This window comes from Peromyscus maniculatus, chromosome 7 (genome assembly GCF_049852395.1).
Source record: "Peromyscus maniculatus bairdii isolate BWxNUB_F1_BW_parent chromosome 7, HU_Pman_BW_mat_3.1, whole genome shotgun sequence".
Classification (NCBI taxonomy): Eukaryota; Metazoa; Chordata; class Mammalia; order Rodentia; family Cricetidae; genus Peromyscus; species Peromyscus maniculatus.
Window position 1 is genome coordinate 93,580,904 of NC_134858.1, and position 17,995 is coordinate 93,598,898.

Consider the following 17,995-nt stretch of genomic DNA (forward strand, 5'->3'; position numbering starts at 1 on the left):
TTAGAAAAAAAAAATACATTGTATAAAGTTCAAAACAAAATGTAATCTTCCAGGCTGGAGATTCTGCTCAGCAGGTAAGAACACTGACTGCTCTTCCAGAGGTCCTGAGTTCAAGTGCCTGCAGCCATATGGTAACTCACAACCATCTATAATGAGATCTGGTGTCCTCTTCTGGCCTGCAGGCAGAACACTTTATACATAATAAATCTTTAAAATATATAAAATTTTCTGTATTAAAAGTAAGTTTCTTGGGTTTTACGTAGTAAGCTTGTGTCTTGGGTTGCCAGTTACACATTAGATGTGCTCACAGCAAGACTGCTGATACAGCTTCAAGTTATGTGCTTTCCTAGCACCATTGAGGAGCTGAAATTAACCACCAGCACTGGGCAAGAGGAGACTTTGCCTAGACCTCCTCACCTACCCATGCTGTAAAAACTAATCTGATTATCCTCCTTCCCACTACTGCACTTGAGTAGTCTAAAGTATTAATCCTCAGTGTACGTCTAACTTTGGATGTTTCTGTTCTATACTTCAAAACAGTTTACTGGGGCCAGTGAGGTGGCTCAGTGCGTGAAATACTTATCCTCAAGCCCAGTGACCTGAGTTTAATCTCCAGGACACATGATGGGAGAAGAGTGCTGGCTCCTTCAAGGTGTCCCCATATCTCCATTCTAGACCATGACACATACGCACATGCACATGTATACACAAAAATAGAATTAAAAATAAATATGATTTAAATATATAACTTTAAAACTTATAAATAAGAATTTAGGGCCATGACATGTACCTTTAATCTCAACATTTGGGAGGCAGAGTCAAGTGGATCTCTGTGAGTTCAAGGCCAGCCTGGTTCACATAGCAGGTTCCAGGACAACCAGGTCTACATGGTGAGACCTACTTCAAAAAACTTAGGGCCAGCAAAATGGCTTAAGAGGTGAAAAGCGCTTGGCACCCATGGTCAGCGTTTGCTCTCTGGGCTCTTCATAAAGGTCAAGGGAGAGCCAGCTGCACACACACTACCTAAAATAACACAATTGAAGAGTTTAGGCTATATTCATCTTATAAATATGTATTTCACTCCTGCGAGTGCAAAACCTTAGGCATTCTTCAAATGTAATACCTTTATTTGGCTTTATAAAATACATACATGTTGAAACTGTTGAATGGTTTTATAATTTTCTATTTGGATTTTTTCTTCAGCAAAGAAAGAATAATAAGAAAGTACGAGTAACGGTGAAGCCCCATCTGCTGTACAGAGTAAGTATCTGTAGGGAATTGAAAGTTACTGTTTTCCTTTGAAAACACGGGACAGGAATTGTCTCAAGCCTGCATGGTGGCATGCCTGTAATGCCACCACTCAGGAGACGGTTCTTCTAGAGGATGGCTGAGGCTGTAGGAGAAGTCTGCACTCAGTGTGGGCTGCATGAGACCATGCCTCCACCAACAAACACGGTTTCCAGTGTGAGGAGGAGCTCTCTCCGTAGAATACATGCTCTCTTCTTTTCAGCCATTAGAGCAGCAGCATGGGGTCGTCCCTGATCGGGATGCTGAGTTCCGTCTGTTTGATCGCGTTGTGAACGTCAGAGAGAACTTCTCAGTACCAGTTGGCCTCCGAGGCACCATCATTGGAATTAAAGGGGGTAAGGCTTCAGAACTTGATGTCTTCAGTGCATTCACATTGTGAAGTAGAACATAGTTTTGTGTATTGTGTGCCTCTAAGCAGAAAATAAATCAGAGAAAAGGCTAAATCCTTTATGTTTTGAGTGTTTTTACCTTTTGATTGTACTTTCCAAAGAAAATTCTCTTTTTCTGTTTCACATAATCATCTGAGAAGTGGGTGAATGGAGGGGAAATTGAGAAGAACTATTAATAACTTGGTAGTTTATGTATAGCACACTAAAATTAAATAAGGTCTTAGAGGATATACTTAATTTTGATGAAACTAAAAGGGAATTTTCATCACTTCATAAACTTTTGACAGATCTTATTCATAGTTTTACCTTAATTTGCATTATAATCTATAGGTTCAAGTAAGCCTGATAATCTAGAAATCTTTCGAAATAAACACTATGTTGTTTACAGTGAGAAGACTTTAGAGGATTGTACATATTAATGTGACTTTTAGGAATCCAACTAGCTTATGTGGGAGTCTGCACTTGTAGTCACAACACCTGGGAAGCTAAAGCAGTAGGGTTACCACAAGTCCAAGGCTAACCTTGGACACCTAGAAAATTCCAGGCCAGTCTAGGCTACAGAGTGAGACTGAAAAATTTTGTCTGAAAAAATAAGAAAATAGGGATAAAGAAATTGTCTGTAAGTGTTTGCTAATAAAATAAGGACCCAAGTTCATCCCAAGAACTCATAAAAACTTAGGTGTCTTAGTTAGGGTTTCTATTGCTGTGATGAACACCATGGCCATCATGAGAGAGGAACATCTCCATGAGCAACATGGAGAGGAATGGGTTTATTTGCCTTACATATCCCAAGTTGTACTCCATGGAGGGAATCGAGGACAGGAACTCAAACCAGGTAGGAACCTGGAGGCAGAAGCTGTGGAGGACCTTACTGGCTTGCTCCCAAGTGTACATTGTGTATGGGTGCATGTGGAGGTGAGGAGACAGGGTGCGGGGGTCAGTTCTTGCCTTCCCTCATCTGGCTTGTTGGCAAGTGCCTTTGACACCGACCCTCCCTCAACTGCTCTCTTTAAAAAAGCATCATAACTGAGTGATATTTTACAGAGGTGGAGAAATATACAGGGAAAAAGATACCGCTATACACCAACTAGATTGACTCAAATGGTAAGGGGGTTGATGGTGCAGCTCAGTTGGTAGATTGCCTGCCTAGCGTGCGGCAAAGCCTGGGTTCAGGCTCTAGCACCACAGGCAAACACAGAGGCAGAAGTTCAAGGTCATCCCTGGCTACATGGTGAGTTCAAAGACAGCCTGGGCTACATCAGGCTTTACCTAGAAGAGAAAGGAAGGATGGAAAGAAAGGAAATAAGGCAGTGTGCAGGTGCCAGCAGTGCCATGGAGTGACTAGAACTCTCCTACATTGTCAGTGAGAATCTGGATACAGCCACTTCGGAAGTAGTTTGATAGGTCTTTTTTTTTTTTTAATTGAAGACAGATATTTTTGTTTTTTGACACAGTCTCTTCATAGTCCAGGCTAACCTCAAACTCATGGTCTTTCTCCATTCACATACCAAGTGTTGAAATTTGTTTGTGCACTACCAAATCTGGCTTTGTTTGTGACATGGCCTTGCCATGTAGCCAAGACTATCCTGGAACATAGTATGTTGCACAGGCTAATCTCAAACTCAGCCTCCTCCTGTCTCAGTCTCTCAAGTGCTAGCATTATAGGTATTCTAATAAATTCTTTTCTCCTTTTCTTTTTTTTCTTTTTTTTTTTTTTTTTTTTTTTTTTTTTTTTAGATTTATTTATTTATTATGTATACAGTGTTCTGTCTGCATGTGTCCATGCAGGCCAGAAGAGGGCACCAGATCTTATTACAAGTGGTTGTGAGCCACCATGTGGTTGCTGGAAATTGAACTCAGGACCTCTGGAAGAGCAGCCAGTGCTCTTAACCTCTGAGCCACCTCTCCAGTCCCCTTTTCTTTTTCTTTATGTGTGTCAGGGTGTGTATGTGGAGGGGGATGTGTGTATGCTCACTTGGGTGCCACAGTGTGTGTATATGGAGATCAGAGGACAACTGGCAGGAAACATTCCCTCTTTCTACCATTTGAGTCTGGAGGATTGTACTCAGGTCATTTCACCAGCTATGATAAGTTCTTAAAATGTGAATATACGCCATCTGCTCAGTCATTCCATTCCTAGATACCAACCCAGGAGAAAAGAAGACTTAAATTTACACCAAGCCTTGTGTGATAACCAAAAATTAGAAAAATCCAAATGCTTGCCAGTAAGTGAATGAATAAACTGGATGCTGTATAATGAAATGCTCCTCAGTAATAAAAAGAGAAAAAAATGGTACATTCAAAATGGATGGCTCTCAAAATGATTGTGTTGAGAGAAGCCAAACAAAAAAGAATATAAGCTATATAATCTTATTTAAATAAAATTTTAGATATATGCACTAGTCTGTGATGACAGTGTTTTAATAGTTTTCTGATCAATAAAGTGTGCATAACAAAATAACACAGAAGATTTTGAGAATAACTGTCTCACTTATTGTGGCTTCTTTAATTACATATGGTAAAATTTACTGCATTACATAGTTTAAATATGTAATAGTTATGTGCCAACTTTAATTCAAAAAGTCTTAAATGCATTCCCTAATACTTAGTAACTTCACTTCTAGGGAAGGATTAGCCTACTACATAAAGGACACATTTATGTGATATTCATAATAGCATTTTTATAATAGCAAAAATTATAAACTGTGTCCATTAGCAGAGAAAACAGATCAGTGATGGTATAATCATAGATAGAATACAAGAAATACTGAGGTATATTCAGGAAATAGGAATGAATCTCATAATTTTGAAACAAATACAAGTGTGTTACAAGAGTATATTCTCTATCATATATATATACATATAAATATGTACATATGTATATATATATATTGCTTAGAACTTTCAAAACACTACTATACATTATTTCAGATATGTCCAAAGATAGTAAAAGTGTAAAGGTATATATAGGAAACCAAACTGCCAAGGTAAAGGTTGTGGTTGCCTTTTCAGAAATAAGGACACAATGGTCTTCTAAGGCATTTGTGTTGTTTCTTGCTTTGGATGACAGTCAGTGTGTTGTTATGTCATTCTTCATATTTCAAATGGTTTTGTGTGTGTGTGAACTTTTCAAATAAAACAAGTGCTGTGAGCACTCTTAAAAACTTACTGGCTTCTCAGCCGGGCGGTGGTGGTGGTGCACGCCTTTAATCCCAGCACTTGGGAGGCAGAGCCAGGTGGATCTCTGTGAGTTCAAAGCCAGCCTGGTCTATAGAGTGAGATCCAGAAAGGTGCAAAGCTACACAGAGAAACCCTGTCTCGAAAAACCAAAAAAAAAAAAAAAAAAACTTACTGGCTTCTCATATGGTTTATCAGTCTGACTCCCTCTTTTCATCTTTAACAGCTAGTAGAGAAGCTGATGTACTATTTGAAGTATTATTTGATGAGGAATTTCCTGGAGGCTTAACAATAAGGTTTGTATTTCCAAATAATAACTGTGCTTTGTGAATAGTCCTTGCAGCCTCTCTCTGACTTTGTGTTATTTTTACGTGTTCACCCACAGTTTGACACCGTAGTTGCTCCCACTGTTACAACAGTAAGACAGACATTTAGTCTACCCTCTAGAGTTTCCATTTGAGCAAAGGAGATTCAGCACCTGACTGTATTATTTCATTAAAATGTGACAAGTACATGAATAGTGGTTAACTGGGCAAAGATAGAAGAATAGAGTGAAAAGTACTCAGGAAGACAGGCTCGAACATACAACAAAGAATATGTCCTAGTTAAGTGACTTGAATAGAGCCAGCTGAATTCAGTGACCTGTCAGTCTTTACTGTCTAATGTAGTGCAGTTGTAGGTGCTTAGCCAGGTTGTAGTGGCCCGGGGAGTGAATGGCTCTATAGTAAGGGAGACAGGAAATTCGATTCTGAAGGGGAAAGGCAATAACTGAAAGTTATCAGGTTTAGCAGTAGAGTTGAGTTGCTTTTATTTCAAAACAAATGAAGATGAAGTCACTTTGAGGAAGCTCTAATACGAAGCTTAAGTTGACAAATTACAAAGTTTAAAGTTACAGGAGATAATAGGATGAACTTTCTCACTTCGACTTTGTAATAAAGATTACTAGAATGTTGGAAGGAAGAAATAGGATCCTTTTCCAGCTTTTCTTTCTTAATTTAACTGCAAAGCTGACATGACCTTAATTTCCTTTGTGTCTGTGTTTTGGTTAGTGGGTAGTTATAATTTTAATACTCCTCTTGTTTAGCCTCCTGACATACAATCTGAAGTCTATACTGAATAATTTCTAACGATGCCATTATTGGGTCAGGTAGATGGTGCAGCAGGGGGAGGAGATTGCTGCCCAAACCTGGCAGTGAGGGCTAGCTCCAGGACACAGAGAGGTGAAGGAAGGGAAGAACTGATTGCATCAAGTTGTTCTCTGACCCCTGTGCACACTAAGTAATAGTATAAAACTTTTATTGCTTTGAAACTTGAATGTGTTTCTTCCTCTAAGACCTTCCAGTTTGTACTCTTCAAATGCGGCAACAGAATTTGGGTCTCTTATTCAATTGTTTGGTTGTAACTCCGCTTTGCATAATAAGTGCATATATATTTAGTATATGTATTTCATGACTTTTTGTTTTCTTTTATGTGTGTTTTGAGACAAGATCTTGGTCAAAGTTGTCCTTAAACGTAAGATCTTCCTTCCTTTACATTCCAAATGCAGGAATGACAGACAACCATGTGCAAGAACACTGTCAAAATACACCTGTATGTTTTAGGCTTTGGGTTTTGATTTCTTTTTCATTGTTTTAATTTCTTTAACAAAAGATTTCATCTAGGCAGACTAGTTTCAAACTTGAAATGTAGCCAGGGCTGGCTTTGTGCCTCAGCCTCTCTGGTGATGTGATTACAGGCATGCAGCACCATGTCTGGCTTGGTTTGTTGTTGTTGTTGTTATTGTTGTTGTTTTCTTGGTATCTTTTTCTCCTAGTCCTGGTTAAGGGCATCTGATAGAGAGGTGTGTGAACAATCCCTGCATGCATATTCACTTTTATAATGCAGAATCTAGGCCGGGCGGTGGTGGCGCACGCCTTTAATCCCAGCACTCGGGAGGCAGAGCCAGGTGGATCTTTGTGAGTTCAAGGCCAGCCTGGTCTCCAAAGCGAGTTCCAGGAAAGGCACAAAGCTACACAGAGAAACCCTGTCTCGAAAAACCAAAAAAAAAAAAAGAAGAATGCAGAATCTACTACGTGTAGTTCTCATGAAAACGCACATATTGTAGCAACCTGAAACTCCTAAAGGAACTCCACTTTTTCAGTGTCCTTCAATAAAAGAAGATAGTATTTTGAAAGAAGGAAAAGTATTAGGTAACAGAGTTGAAACAGTTAACAAAAGACTCACCCGTCCCCTTTTCTCAAGTGCAGGGATCCAACCCTGAACTACATTTCCAAATTTCTTTTGCTTTTTCTTTTCTTCCCCATTTTTTGAGGAAAGGTCTTACTCTGTAGTGCAGGCAGCCTTGAACACCTATGTATCTGAGGATGACTTTGAATCCCTGATCTTCCTACTCCTGGCTGTCAACCGCAAGCACTATAGGCATGTACCAAACCCACCACTAAACTAACTTTTTAATCACAGGTGCTCACCAGGTAGGGGTTACCGACTGCCAACAAGTGCCTTGGTGAACCTTTCTCATGGGAGTCGATCTGAAACTGGAAATCAGAAGCTGACAGCCATTGTGAAACCACAACCAGCTGTGAATTATTGCAGCGCAAATTCGTCAGTTTCATCTGGGCACCTGGGAGGACTCAACCATTCTCCTCAGTCACTTTTTGTCCCCACTCAAGTAAGTTTCTTACTTATTTCTCTCCACTCTCTTTGCAAATCAAAAATCATAGAGAACTCCTCAGTGGAAACTTGATTTGATTGAGTTTTCTTTCTTGATTTAAAAAAAAAATTGGTACAGAGCCTGATGCAAAGATACAGTTTTTGTTTATTTTTGCTTTGTTTTATTTTTCTGAGACAGGATTTCTCTGTGTAGGTCTGGCTACCCTAGAACTAGCTCTGTAGACCAGTGTGGCCTCGAACTCACAGAGATCCACCTGCCTCTTCCTCCAGAGTGCTGGGATTAAATATGTGTGCCACCACCACCTGGCTCAGTTTGCTTTCTTATAGGACCCTGGACCACCAGCCCAAGGGTGATACTGCCCACAGTAAGCTGGGCCCTCCCACATCAATCATCAGTCAGGAAAATGCACTACAGACTTGCCTCCAGACATTTTCCCAGTTGAGAGTCCCTCTTCCCAAATGACTCCATCTTTTCCATTGACATAAAACTGACTAGCCCAACACTTAAATTCTTATGTAATCTAAATGTCCTATGATACCTTTAGGAATGACAATAAATTTGAACCATAATGGGGAGATGATTATGTCATACTCATCAAAAACAAGTTTTAATTTTAAAAAACCTATAATCCTAGTACTTGGGAGTTGGAGGCAGGGCGCTCAGAAGTTTGAGCTCATCCTCCACTATGTGATAGTAAGGCCTCCTGTGCAAATCTAACAAGAAACAAGTTTCAAATTCTTGCCGTGCATTTCATGATCTTGTTCTTCATCTTTCTGAGCATCAAAATTGGGTTATTGTCTATGAGACAGTTTTAATTTCATGATTCCAAGTCTTAGGCTTAGTCATATTTTTTAGCACAAATGCCATGTATGATTTATCATTGCAAAATTGAGATATGTTTATTATAAAGCAGTTTGAAAAAACAGGTAATTAAATGTTAATAAACACAAGCAAAATTCTCTCCAATTACACAAGTAAGCACAATTAAGTTTTTCTTCTTTGGGGATTTGTTTCTTTTGAACAGGGTCTCACTATGCAGCTAGGCTGGCCTGGAACTTGCTATATAGACCAGGTCAGGCTGAACTCTGAGAGCTCCGCCTGCCTCTGCTTCTACCTCCTAAAGGCAAGCGCCACCTCTACTGGCCCAGTGTTAAGTTTTGGTGCATGGTTTTTCCAGTCTTAATCTGAAGGAAACCATTTACCTCCTGTAGCTAGTTTTTAAAGTTATTAGATTATTTCTGTGTAAGATGGAGATGTATTTGTTTACTTTTAGGCAGTTCTCACTGGGTGGTCTAGCCTGGAGTTGGTGTTCTTGCCTACACCTCCCAGTACTGGGATTCTAGGTATGTGCCCAAAGGTGAAGGTGAAGGTTTTTAAATAAAGTCTTTAAGTGAAAGATTGAATAAGTTAATAGGTTAGCACATTAGAAAAAAAAATGAGTCTGTTGGTGGGAATATGGTTTATCATCCTTTGAAGGGAAGTTTGAGACAGGCTCTCACGTAAGCCCAGGTTGATGTCAGATTTGTTACATAGCCGAGACTGGCCTGAGACTCCTGACCTTTCTACCTCCGCCTCTGTGTATCATCTTTATAGCATGGTTGGCTTGGGCTTCAGGACTTTTCAATAGAACGATTTAGAACCATGTATTTATGAAGACTGGCTACATTCCAGTCCAGTGCTTTAGCAATGACTATGCTCAGCTTCAGAGCAGGGAAACTGGGACGTTCAAATAGTGAACGTTAAGTGTCTTATTTAATCACTCAATAATTTCAATAAACAGTTTTATTTTTAATGTCATATTTTATATAAATTTTTGTTTATTTACTAGGTACCTACAAAAGGTGATGATGAATTTTGCAACATTTGGCAATCTCTACAGGGATCTGGAAAAATTCAACACTTTCAGACAACGGTACAAGAAAAGGTTAGCATTCTTTGTTTTATAGACAGTTAGTTTAAAGAAAAAAACTTTTCTTTTCATTTGCAATGATATATTTCCCTCCCAATTTCATGACAGTTTCAATCATAAATTTTCATAATTCCTTTTAGGCATACATACATTTGGGCCAGTAAGTGGGAATATAACTTCTTTGAAATCGGTTTTGGCATAATTTTGGCATAATCAGAAAATTGTAATAATTACATTTTGAATTTAATAAAGGCCTTAATGGCATTCATTAACTTATATTTTCCCAATTGAATATACAGTGTTATGCTGGTAGTGAGCAAACATTTACAGAGATTAAGAAGAGGATTGAGACTATAGGCAATGATACAGAGCTTCCTTATCTTCCATGAGTTTAACCTGGCACTTCAAAAAAAAAGAAAGAAAGAAGCAATGCTTAGAGAGTAGAAACTCGGACCAAGAAATGAAAACAAAAAGAGACATTGGGAAATTGGCTTTGGCTTTGTTGGTAAAGTGCTTGCTATGAAATCATTAGGCCCCAAGTTCAGCCCTCAGCAGCACATGGAAGAGCTAGGTGCAGCACACCAGTGACTCTCAATTCCAGTGCTCAGAGCCAGGTATAGGGGCATCCCTGGGGCTGGCTCATCAGCCAGGCCAGGTGACTCAGTGAACTCAGGGTCAACCAAAGACCCTGGCTCAAAAAATAAAGTGGTGAGCAAAATACCTAGTACACACATGCACGTGAACCAGCACCCATTCTTATGTGCACACACACGCATGAATGTCTGTACACACATACACACAAAAGAATGAACTTCACCACTCATAGTGGTGTATGCCTGTTATCGCAATACTCAAACTGAAGAGCAGTTAGATCAGTTACATAGGGAATTTGAGGTTAGCCTAGGCTACTCTGAAACTTTATCTCAATTATAAAACAAAAAAAATTCATTAGCTTGAGAAAATTGCTCAGTGTGGTGGTTTGCATAAGATTGGCCCCCCATAGGCTCGTATATTTGAATGCTTAGTAACCAGCTGTTGGAACTCATTGATAGGATTAGAAGGATTCAGAGGTGTGACCTTGGAGGAAGTGTGTCGATGGGAATGAGTTTTGAGGTTCTCAAAAGCCCACACCTGGCCCAGTGGTTTTTTTTGTCTCTTTCTCTCTCTCCACATGTGGATCAGGATGTAGCTCTCAGTTACTGTCTAGCAGTATATGTACTGCTATACTCCCGGCCATAACGATAATGGATTAAACCTCTGAAATTGTAAGCCAGCCCCCAATTAAATACTCCTTTAAAAGAGTTGCCTTGGGGCCGGGCGGTGGGTGCGCATGTCTTTAATCCCAGCACTAGGGAGGCAGAGCCAGGCGGATCTTTGTGAGTTCGAGGCCAGCCTGGTCTACAGAGTGAGATCCAGGACAGACACCAAAACTACACAGAGAAACTCTGTCTCGAATAAACTAAAAAAAAAAAAAAAAAAAAAAAAAAAAAGAGTTGCCTTGATCATGCTAAGCAGGGGCTGGTGCCCTCTTCTGGCCTCTTCAGGCATGACACATGTGGCAAATATTGGATGGATGGACGGACGGACAGACAGACAAAAATAATAATATCTTTTTTAAAACTAGAAAGAGGAAGAATTGAAAGTGACATATATAGGTGACTTTTACAGGCATTTTTAAGCTACTGATCCCTGTCTCTACCTCCCAAGGGTTGGGATTATAGGTGTCACTATACTGTGCTCAAAGAAGTTTGCTCTGAAAGGAAGTGTTAGCAAGCTGTACATGGTAGCACATACTTGTAGTCCCAACTACTCTGTGCAGCTCAGAAGGCTAAGACAAAAGAATCACTTAACCCAGGAGTTCAAGGCCAGCTTCCATAACTCAGCTTCCTAAAATGAATGAGTAGGTGAGTGAGTGAGTGAGTGAGTGAGTGAGTGAAAACATTTTCCTGATTCTTGCCTTTACCCTCTTTTTTACCTCTTGCTTTTCCAACGTTTGACTAGAAACTATTCCACTGAAGTGAACAAGTTTTCTTTTCCCTTTTGCCTTATCATCTGACTAATGACCTGAACTCTTCCCTGTTTGTTAAGTGTAACTGATCTATAATAACCTCTGGTTCTGACCTCTCAATCAAGTAGTTAATCCAGTATTGCCAGCCTGTAGAGAAGGAGTATATGGATACTCCACTGTCGCAGCAACCTCAAGATGTCCCAGAATTAACCTCATCTAAAGCCTCTCTTCCTACCCCTTTTTCTAACACCATTGATGCCCTAGCAGTCAATCTAAAAAGCTTGGAATCAAGAACTTTTGGCGCCCCCCATATCTGACTGAGTCTTATCTGTCCCCCTTCTGTCCATACTGGCTTTCTGCTGCTACTTTGGTATGCTGTCACCCCTAAAAGAAAATTTTAGTTGTTGTCTTCTTCCTGTTATCTTTTTGTAACTTCTCAGTTCTCACAGTAGACTTTAGACTATTTTCCCCAGGTCTAACCTAAGCTCTAGTCTATGCTCTTCCATGTTACCTCTTTCACTTAGAGTTCTTTGTATATAGTATTTCCTAATATTTCTTAAAGATCCTTTCACCTGCATTGGCCTCCAGGCATAATTGGGTCAAGTATCTTCTGGGTTGAAAACCACTTTATGCCCTGTAGCAGTAGATTGTAGTGGGTTCATAATACAAGTTACACAAATGTACTTCTTTGGACTGCTGTGATCACACATATAAAATGAAGGCATTGGAGACTGCTGATACCTTTGCCAGCCCTAACAATTTGTCGCTCTATTAATTTTGAATGCATTGGGCTCCCTGTTCAGTACCATTGGATTCCAGCCTGAGTCCTCTCACTCATAAGGTCTTTTGTAATCTATAACTGATAAGAAAGACAGGTAGAGACTTATTAAAACTTGCCAAGAAAACAATGGCATTGAAATTGGCTTTTAAAAGTACATCTGTGACTCATTGCAGTGCACCTAACCATGTGGTATGACAGTCTTTGTGGGGCCATTCAAGATCAAAACAGTTCCCTGCTAGATGTATGGAAAGATCTGTGATAATGAACAAGACCCTAAGAAAAACCCAGGTTCCAGAGACCATCAGGACACACACTGACCCTTGAGCCTGCCTGCCCTCTGTGTCTGGAGAGTACGCTGGTGCTTTGCTCTCTCAAGCCTGTCATTGATGAGTCTCTTCCCAGTCTTTCTCTGAATTCTTTCTCTAAGACCAGAAACCTCTGGGAACTCCAGTCCAAGAGCCATACTAATTCACATAAAATATGTCCAACTATATGATAAAATAATGTTTTCAGATAGTGCTTTTTACTTTCCATTTCCCACAAATGATTTCCATTTGGGATTATATGTTCTTTTTATTCTTTCTACTTAGAGTATGCTTTCTTCCTTTACTGCTAAATCCTTCTAGATCTGGATCAAGGTCTGTTCCTTCCTTGAGACTCATGAGATACATTGTTTCATAATCGTCATGTCATTTCTGTTATCAGATACAGCTTATTTCAGTTGAACACAGCCATGTTTTGTCTATCTCCTGTATAAGAATTCTTGTAAGCTACTTAAATCAATACTTTTAAACTCATGAAGTATTAAGAAGCTGAGCATGGTTAGGCATTTTGGTGCATGCCTTTGATACCAGTACTTTGGAGGCAGAGACAGGCAGGTCTCTGAGTTCGAGGCCACCCTGGTATACAGAGTGAATTCAAGGGCAGCCGGGACTACACAGAGAAACCCTGTCTCAAAAAACCAACAATAGGAGGAGGAGGAAGCTGAACCTAAGCAAATTCTAGAGAACTCACCAAGAGTAAAAAAAAAAAAAAGAAAAATCCAGGCATTCCTTAGTAATACATAGCAGTGTGCCCAATGCAAATGTTTTTATAGAGACATCAAACAGGGTGCTGGAGTGATGGCTTCACAGTTAAGAGTGGTGGGTACTTCTAATTGCAAAGCACTCAAGTTTGGTTCCCAGCGCCCATGTCAGGCAGCTCACACCCACCCATAACTCCAGCACATGCACACACACACATAAATAGTAAGGTTTGTGCTTTGTTTTCATTAAAGAATGACCCAAAGAACTATTTACAACTATAGTATTTGCTTTCAATTTAGAATTATATATCTGTTCTTTGAAGTACTTTAAACTTAAATTTTGGAGTTTGAGCTCAAAAATCAGTTATTCTTCAATGAAATTATCACTTCAGTTTATTTATATGTAAAACAAAGTAAAAATATGCCATAACATTATTATGATGGTAGCATTACTATACTGATACTGAGTTAATAGAGGCAAAATACATTTAACATGCCTGGCAGTAGTAGGCACATAATATTTATTCGTGCTTATCTATTGATCCTTATGTTCAAATTCCCTTTCTCAGACCCCAAACCCCTCAGAAAGTACTGCTGTTCCCAAAAGCTCTTCTACCCATCTTGCTCTGATAGTAGAAGCTCATGCCATGTGACTGGTAATGAAGAGCCCTGACTGAGATCACTGGAGGTTTTCCCCACAACTCCATCCTATATCACAAGTGTTTTGGGACAAGCTCAGTGGCCACTAGGCTATGATGTGTGTTCGTATCCAATGTGAATTTGTATGTGCCCAGAATTGGAAATAAATAGGACTTGCCAAGAGAAAAATGATGAAAATTACTTTGTATTAAAGCTCCCCAGCCTTCGCTTTTACTTCCTCTTGCAGATTCAGCTAGAGCAAGTTGTCTCTTTTGCCCTCAGGCTTTCTCTTCCTTTCAAAAAACAAAGGATCTTAAGATTGGAGAGTTGGCTCAATGGGTAAAGTAGTTGGACATGAATTTGGATCCCCAGCACTCAGTAAAAGCCAGGCATAATGTCACATGTCTGTAGCCACAAGACTGGGGGGGGTGAAGACAGGCAGATCCTAGGGGTTTGCTGGCCAGTCAAGTCTAGTGAAAGGGTGAACTCCAGGTTTAGTGAGAGACCTTGTCAAAAAGTTAGGTGAAGTGATTGAGAAAGGCATCAGTGTGTAATCACACGCACACACACACACACACACACAATAAAAATGATCTTGTAAAATGTTTATGTGAAGCTTAGTCATGTCATTTTGCTATCGTGCCTATTTATAAAGTATCTTAATTACTATGGCTTTGTGATCAATCTTGCTGCAAAGATGTGTTTCATTTGGCAATATAAATATTAATTTTAAAATCAGTTATTGGAGAAGGAACATAGAAAAGAATATAAATGAGTTAATATCTTCAGCTTTCACAAAATACAAGAAAAATTATTAATCTTAAAACTTTTTACTGGAAAAATCTTTAACATTAAGAAATCAAGAGAATCCTGCAGGTGAATCCACATGTCCCCATTCCTTAGCTTTCCTGTCAACCCTTTCCTTCTGTTAACCAGCTCATTCCTTATCCCCACTTAGACTGAAAGGGAGTTTGTTTGGAAGCAAATCTAGAGAAATTTTTAGAGGCGTTTCTAGGGGGCGTGGAGAGATAGCTGAGCAGTTACAACACTTCCTGCTCTCACAGAGAACCTCGATTGGTTGCCATTGTCCGAATGGTGGCTCACAACCATGCTACTCCAGGACCTGGTGCCTTCTTCTGGCCTCCTTAACCACCAGGCACACACACGGTACACAGACGTAATGCAAGCAAAATACCCATACACATAAAAGAAAGGAAACCTTAAAAAGAATTAGGAAAGTGCCTGTTAATGAAGAAACATTCAAAGATTCACACGTCTTTAGTTTCTGTATTTGTTAACTTGAAACAAAGTTGAATTGAATTACTTCTATTGAAAAGAGAACTTTGGGAGGGTGCTTGTTTCTTACTTATCTTGTTTTCTAACTAACACATAGAGGAGTCCTGGGGTGGTGGCCACTGTGTTCATGATTCTTATTTCCATGGTGCTTTTTGAGTTCTTTATAGTTTTCTGTGTGTTTTTCTAATAAGCTGTGTAATTTTTATTAAATTAATTTTAAATTTTTTTGAAGTTATATTAAGGTTTTGTTTAGTTGATTTCTGAGAATTTGAACTTTCAGGGTGCAGTTCTACCTCAAGAAATAAGTCAAGTAACTCAACCACATAAATCTGACTTTAATGACAACAGTGTTAAATATCAGCAAAGAAAACATGACCCTCACCGGAAACGTAAGTTTTAAGTAGAAAAGTGTTTATGTGCTATCTGCTTTTTGTTGTTGTTGTTGTTGTTTGTTTGTTCTTTGAACAGCTTTGTTGAAATATAACTTACACTTTAAATTCATCAGGCAGGTGCAGTGGCGCAGCAGGTAAAAGGCTTTGCCACTCAAGCCTGGCAGCTTGAGTTCAATCCCCAAGACACCCATGGTGGAAGGGGGAAACGCTCCCAGGTTATCCTCTGAACTGCACGTGTGCCATGTCGTGCACATGCCCACACAAACACAGACAGAGTAACAGTAAAACACAACCATCATTTTCAAGGCTGCAGTAATGAGGAAAGGGCAGGTTAGTGATGCTTTTGCATGTAGATGCCCAGTAGTTTTTGCAGCACAGTTGTCAAAAAGAACGTTCTTTCCCCCATTGCATCATGCTGGTACCCTTAGTAAAACTCAGCTGACTATACATATTTGTGATGATTTGTTGGCTCTCAGTTCCAGCCCACTGATCTATACCCATCCATACAAACAGCATGCTGTCTTCCTTACTCTAGCTTTCCTGTAAGTTTAGAAATCAAACAGTTTGGAGTCCCCCAGCTTCATTTGCCTTTTCCAGGATGGTTTCATTTATTCTGAGTCTTTATATTTCCATACAGACTTTCCATAATCTTATATATTTCTGCAAACACTGTGCCTAGAATTTTCATAGATCACATTGGGTACAGTGTCTTACATTTCCCTGCCTGTGAACACAAATGCCTTACCATTTATTTAGTTCTTTCTAATAACCATTGATGTGTTATCATTTACAGTATACGATCCTTAGACTTCTTTCTTTTGTTAAATTTATTCCCCTATTATTCTTTTTGATGCTGTTATTGATAAAGCTATGTTTGTTGGTTTTTTGTTTGTTTGTTTTTTGGTTTGTTTTTGTTTTCTAGACAGGGTTGCCCTATGTAGCCAAGGCTGTCTTGGAACTCACTCTGTAGACCAGGATGGCCTTGAACTCATAAAGATCCACATGCCTCTGCCTCCCAAGTGCTGGGATTAAAGGCATACACCACCACCACTTTATGGCCATATGTTAATTTTTTGTTTTTAAAAAAAGAGCAGTCGTTCTTGCCTGACCCTGATCTCAGAAGTGAACTTTCTGTCTTTACTATCACATGTGATTTTTAGCTATGGGTTTCATTGTCCTCTATTTGGTAGTAAATTCTCTATTTTCTAAATTCTTATTTTGGCCTATGAGGAGCTAGATTTAGTTAAATATTTGTTATTTTTGCTTTCTTTTTTCCTTCCTTCTTCCCTTCCTTCCTTCCTTTTCAGTTCTTTTGTTTTGTTTTGTTTTTGTTTTTTTTGTTGTTGTTGTTTTTTGAGACAGGGTTTCTCCATGTAGCTTTGCACCTTTCCTGGAACTCACTTGGTAGCCCAGGCTGGCCTCGAACTCACAGAGATCCACCTGGCTCTGCCTCCCAAGTGCTGGGATTAAAGGCGTGCGCCACCACCGCCCGGCTCCTTTTCAGTTCTAAGGATTGAACCCAGTACCTCAAACCCACCAAGCAAACAATATACCACTGAGCTACACTAGAGCCTTAAACTCCTTCATAAGGGCTTATGTGTTCATTTAGATGTGTCTGCATGTGCATACAGGCGTGTGTGAGAGATGCCAGGTGTCTTCCACGGCCTTTCTCCACCTTTTTTCTTAAACTTTTTATTCCATCATTTATTTTGTGTACATGTGTAGAGGTCAGAGGACAGCTTATGGGAGCTGGTTCTCTTCTTCCACTGTGGCAGCAAGGACCTTTATCCACTGAGCCATCTTGCTGGTTCATCTACCTCATTTTTAAAGACAGAGTCTCTAACTAAATCTGGAGCTCACTGGTTGAGTAGACTAGCTGGCCAATGAGCTCCAGGGATCCTCCTGTCTCCACCCTTCCCTAGAGCTGAGGTAACAGGTACATACTTCCCAGTCCAGACATCTTCTGACAGAGATGCCAACGACCCAAACTCAGATTCTCACTCATGCTTGTGCAGCTGACAGGTTCCTGAATGAGCCATCTCCTCACTCCTGTCCCTCCCCTAGATCCTTGACAAGTTTTGTTTTGTTTTTCTGTATGGGGGGGGGGGCAGTGATTTATCCTTTATTCAATCTACCTGATGTGTTAATCTGAGGAGAAAGAACTGAGGTATAGTCCTTCTGATATTTTTGAAGAGTTTTGGAAAGAATGCCATTACATCCTTTTACAGTGATTAGTAAAAATCACTGGAAAACTGACTGGACTTGGGCCTCAGTTCTTTGGGAGGAAATTTTTTGGTTTTCTATTATATATTAGTATATATTAATTGTAGCCACTAATATGGTTCCATATATTTCCATGTGTACATACTACATACCCAAATCAAATCCAACCTTCTTTTAT

At 39.6% G+C, this 17,995-nt stretch overlaps 1 protein-coding gene across 3 annotated transcripts in view; it reads left to right on the plus strand.

Moving 5' to 3' along the window:
- Xrn1 (5'-3' exoribonuclease 1) overlaps positions 1-17,995 on the plus strand; it is a 114,175-nt gene that overhangs the window by 73,320 nt on the left and 22,860 nt on the right. For all 3 annotated transcript variants that reach the window (XM_006975174.4, XM_076576838.1, XM_076576839.1), the window contains 6 exons: positions 1,204-1,260; positions 1,511-1,643; positions 5,101-5,170; positions 7,335-7,542; positions 9,374-9,469; positions 15,483-15,591. In XM_006975174.4, coding sequence (XP_006975236.2) covers positions 1,204-1,260; positions 1,511-1,643; positions 5,101-5,170; positions 7,335-7,542; positions 9,374-9,469; positions 15,483-15,591 — 673 coding nt within the window. The remainder of the gene's footprint in view (positions 1-1,203; positions 1,261-1,510; positions 1,644-5,100; positions 5,171-7,334; positions 7,543-9,373; positions 9,470-15,482; positions 15,592-17,995) is intronic.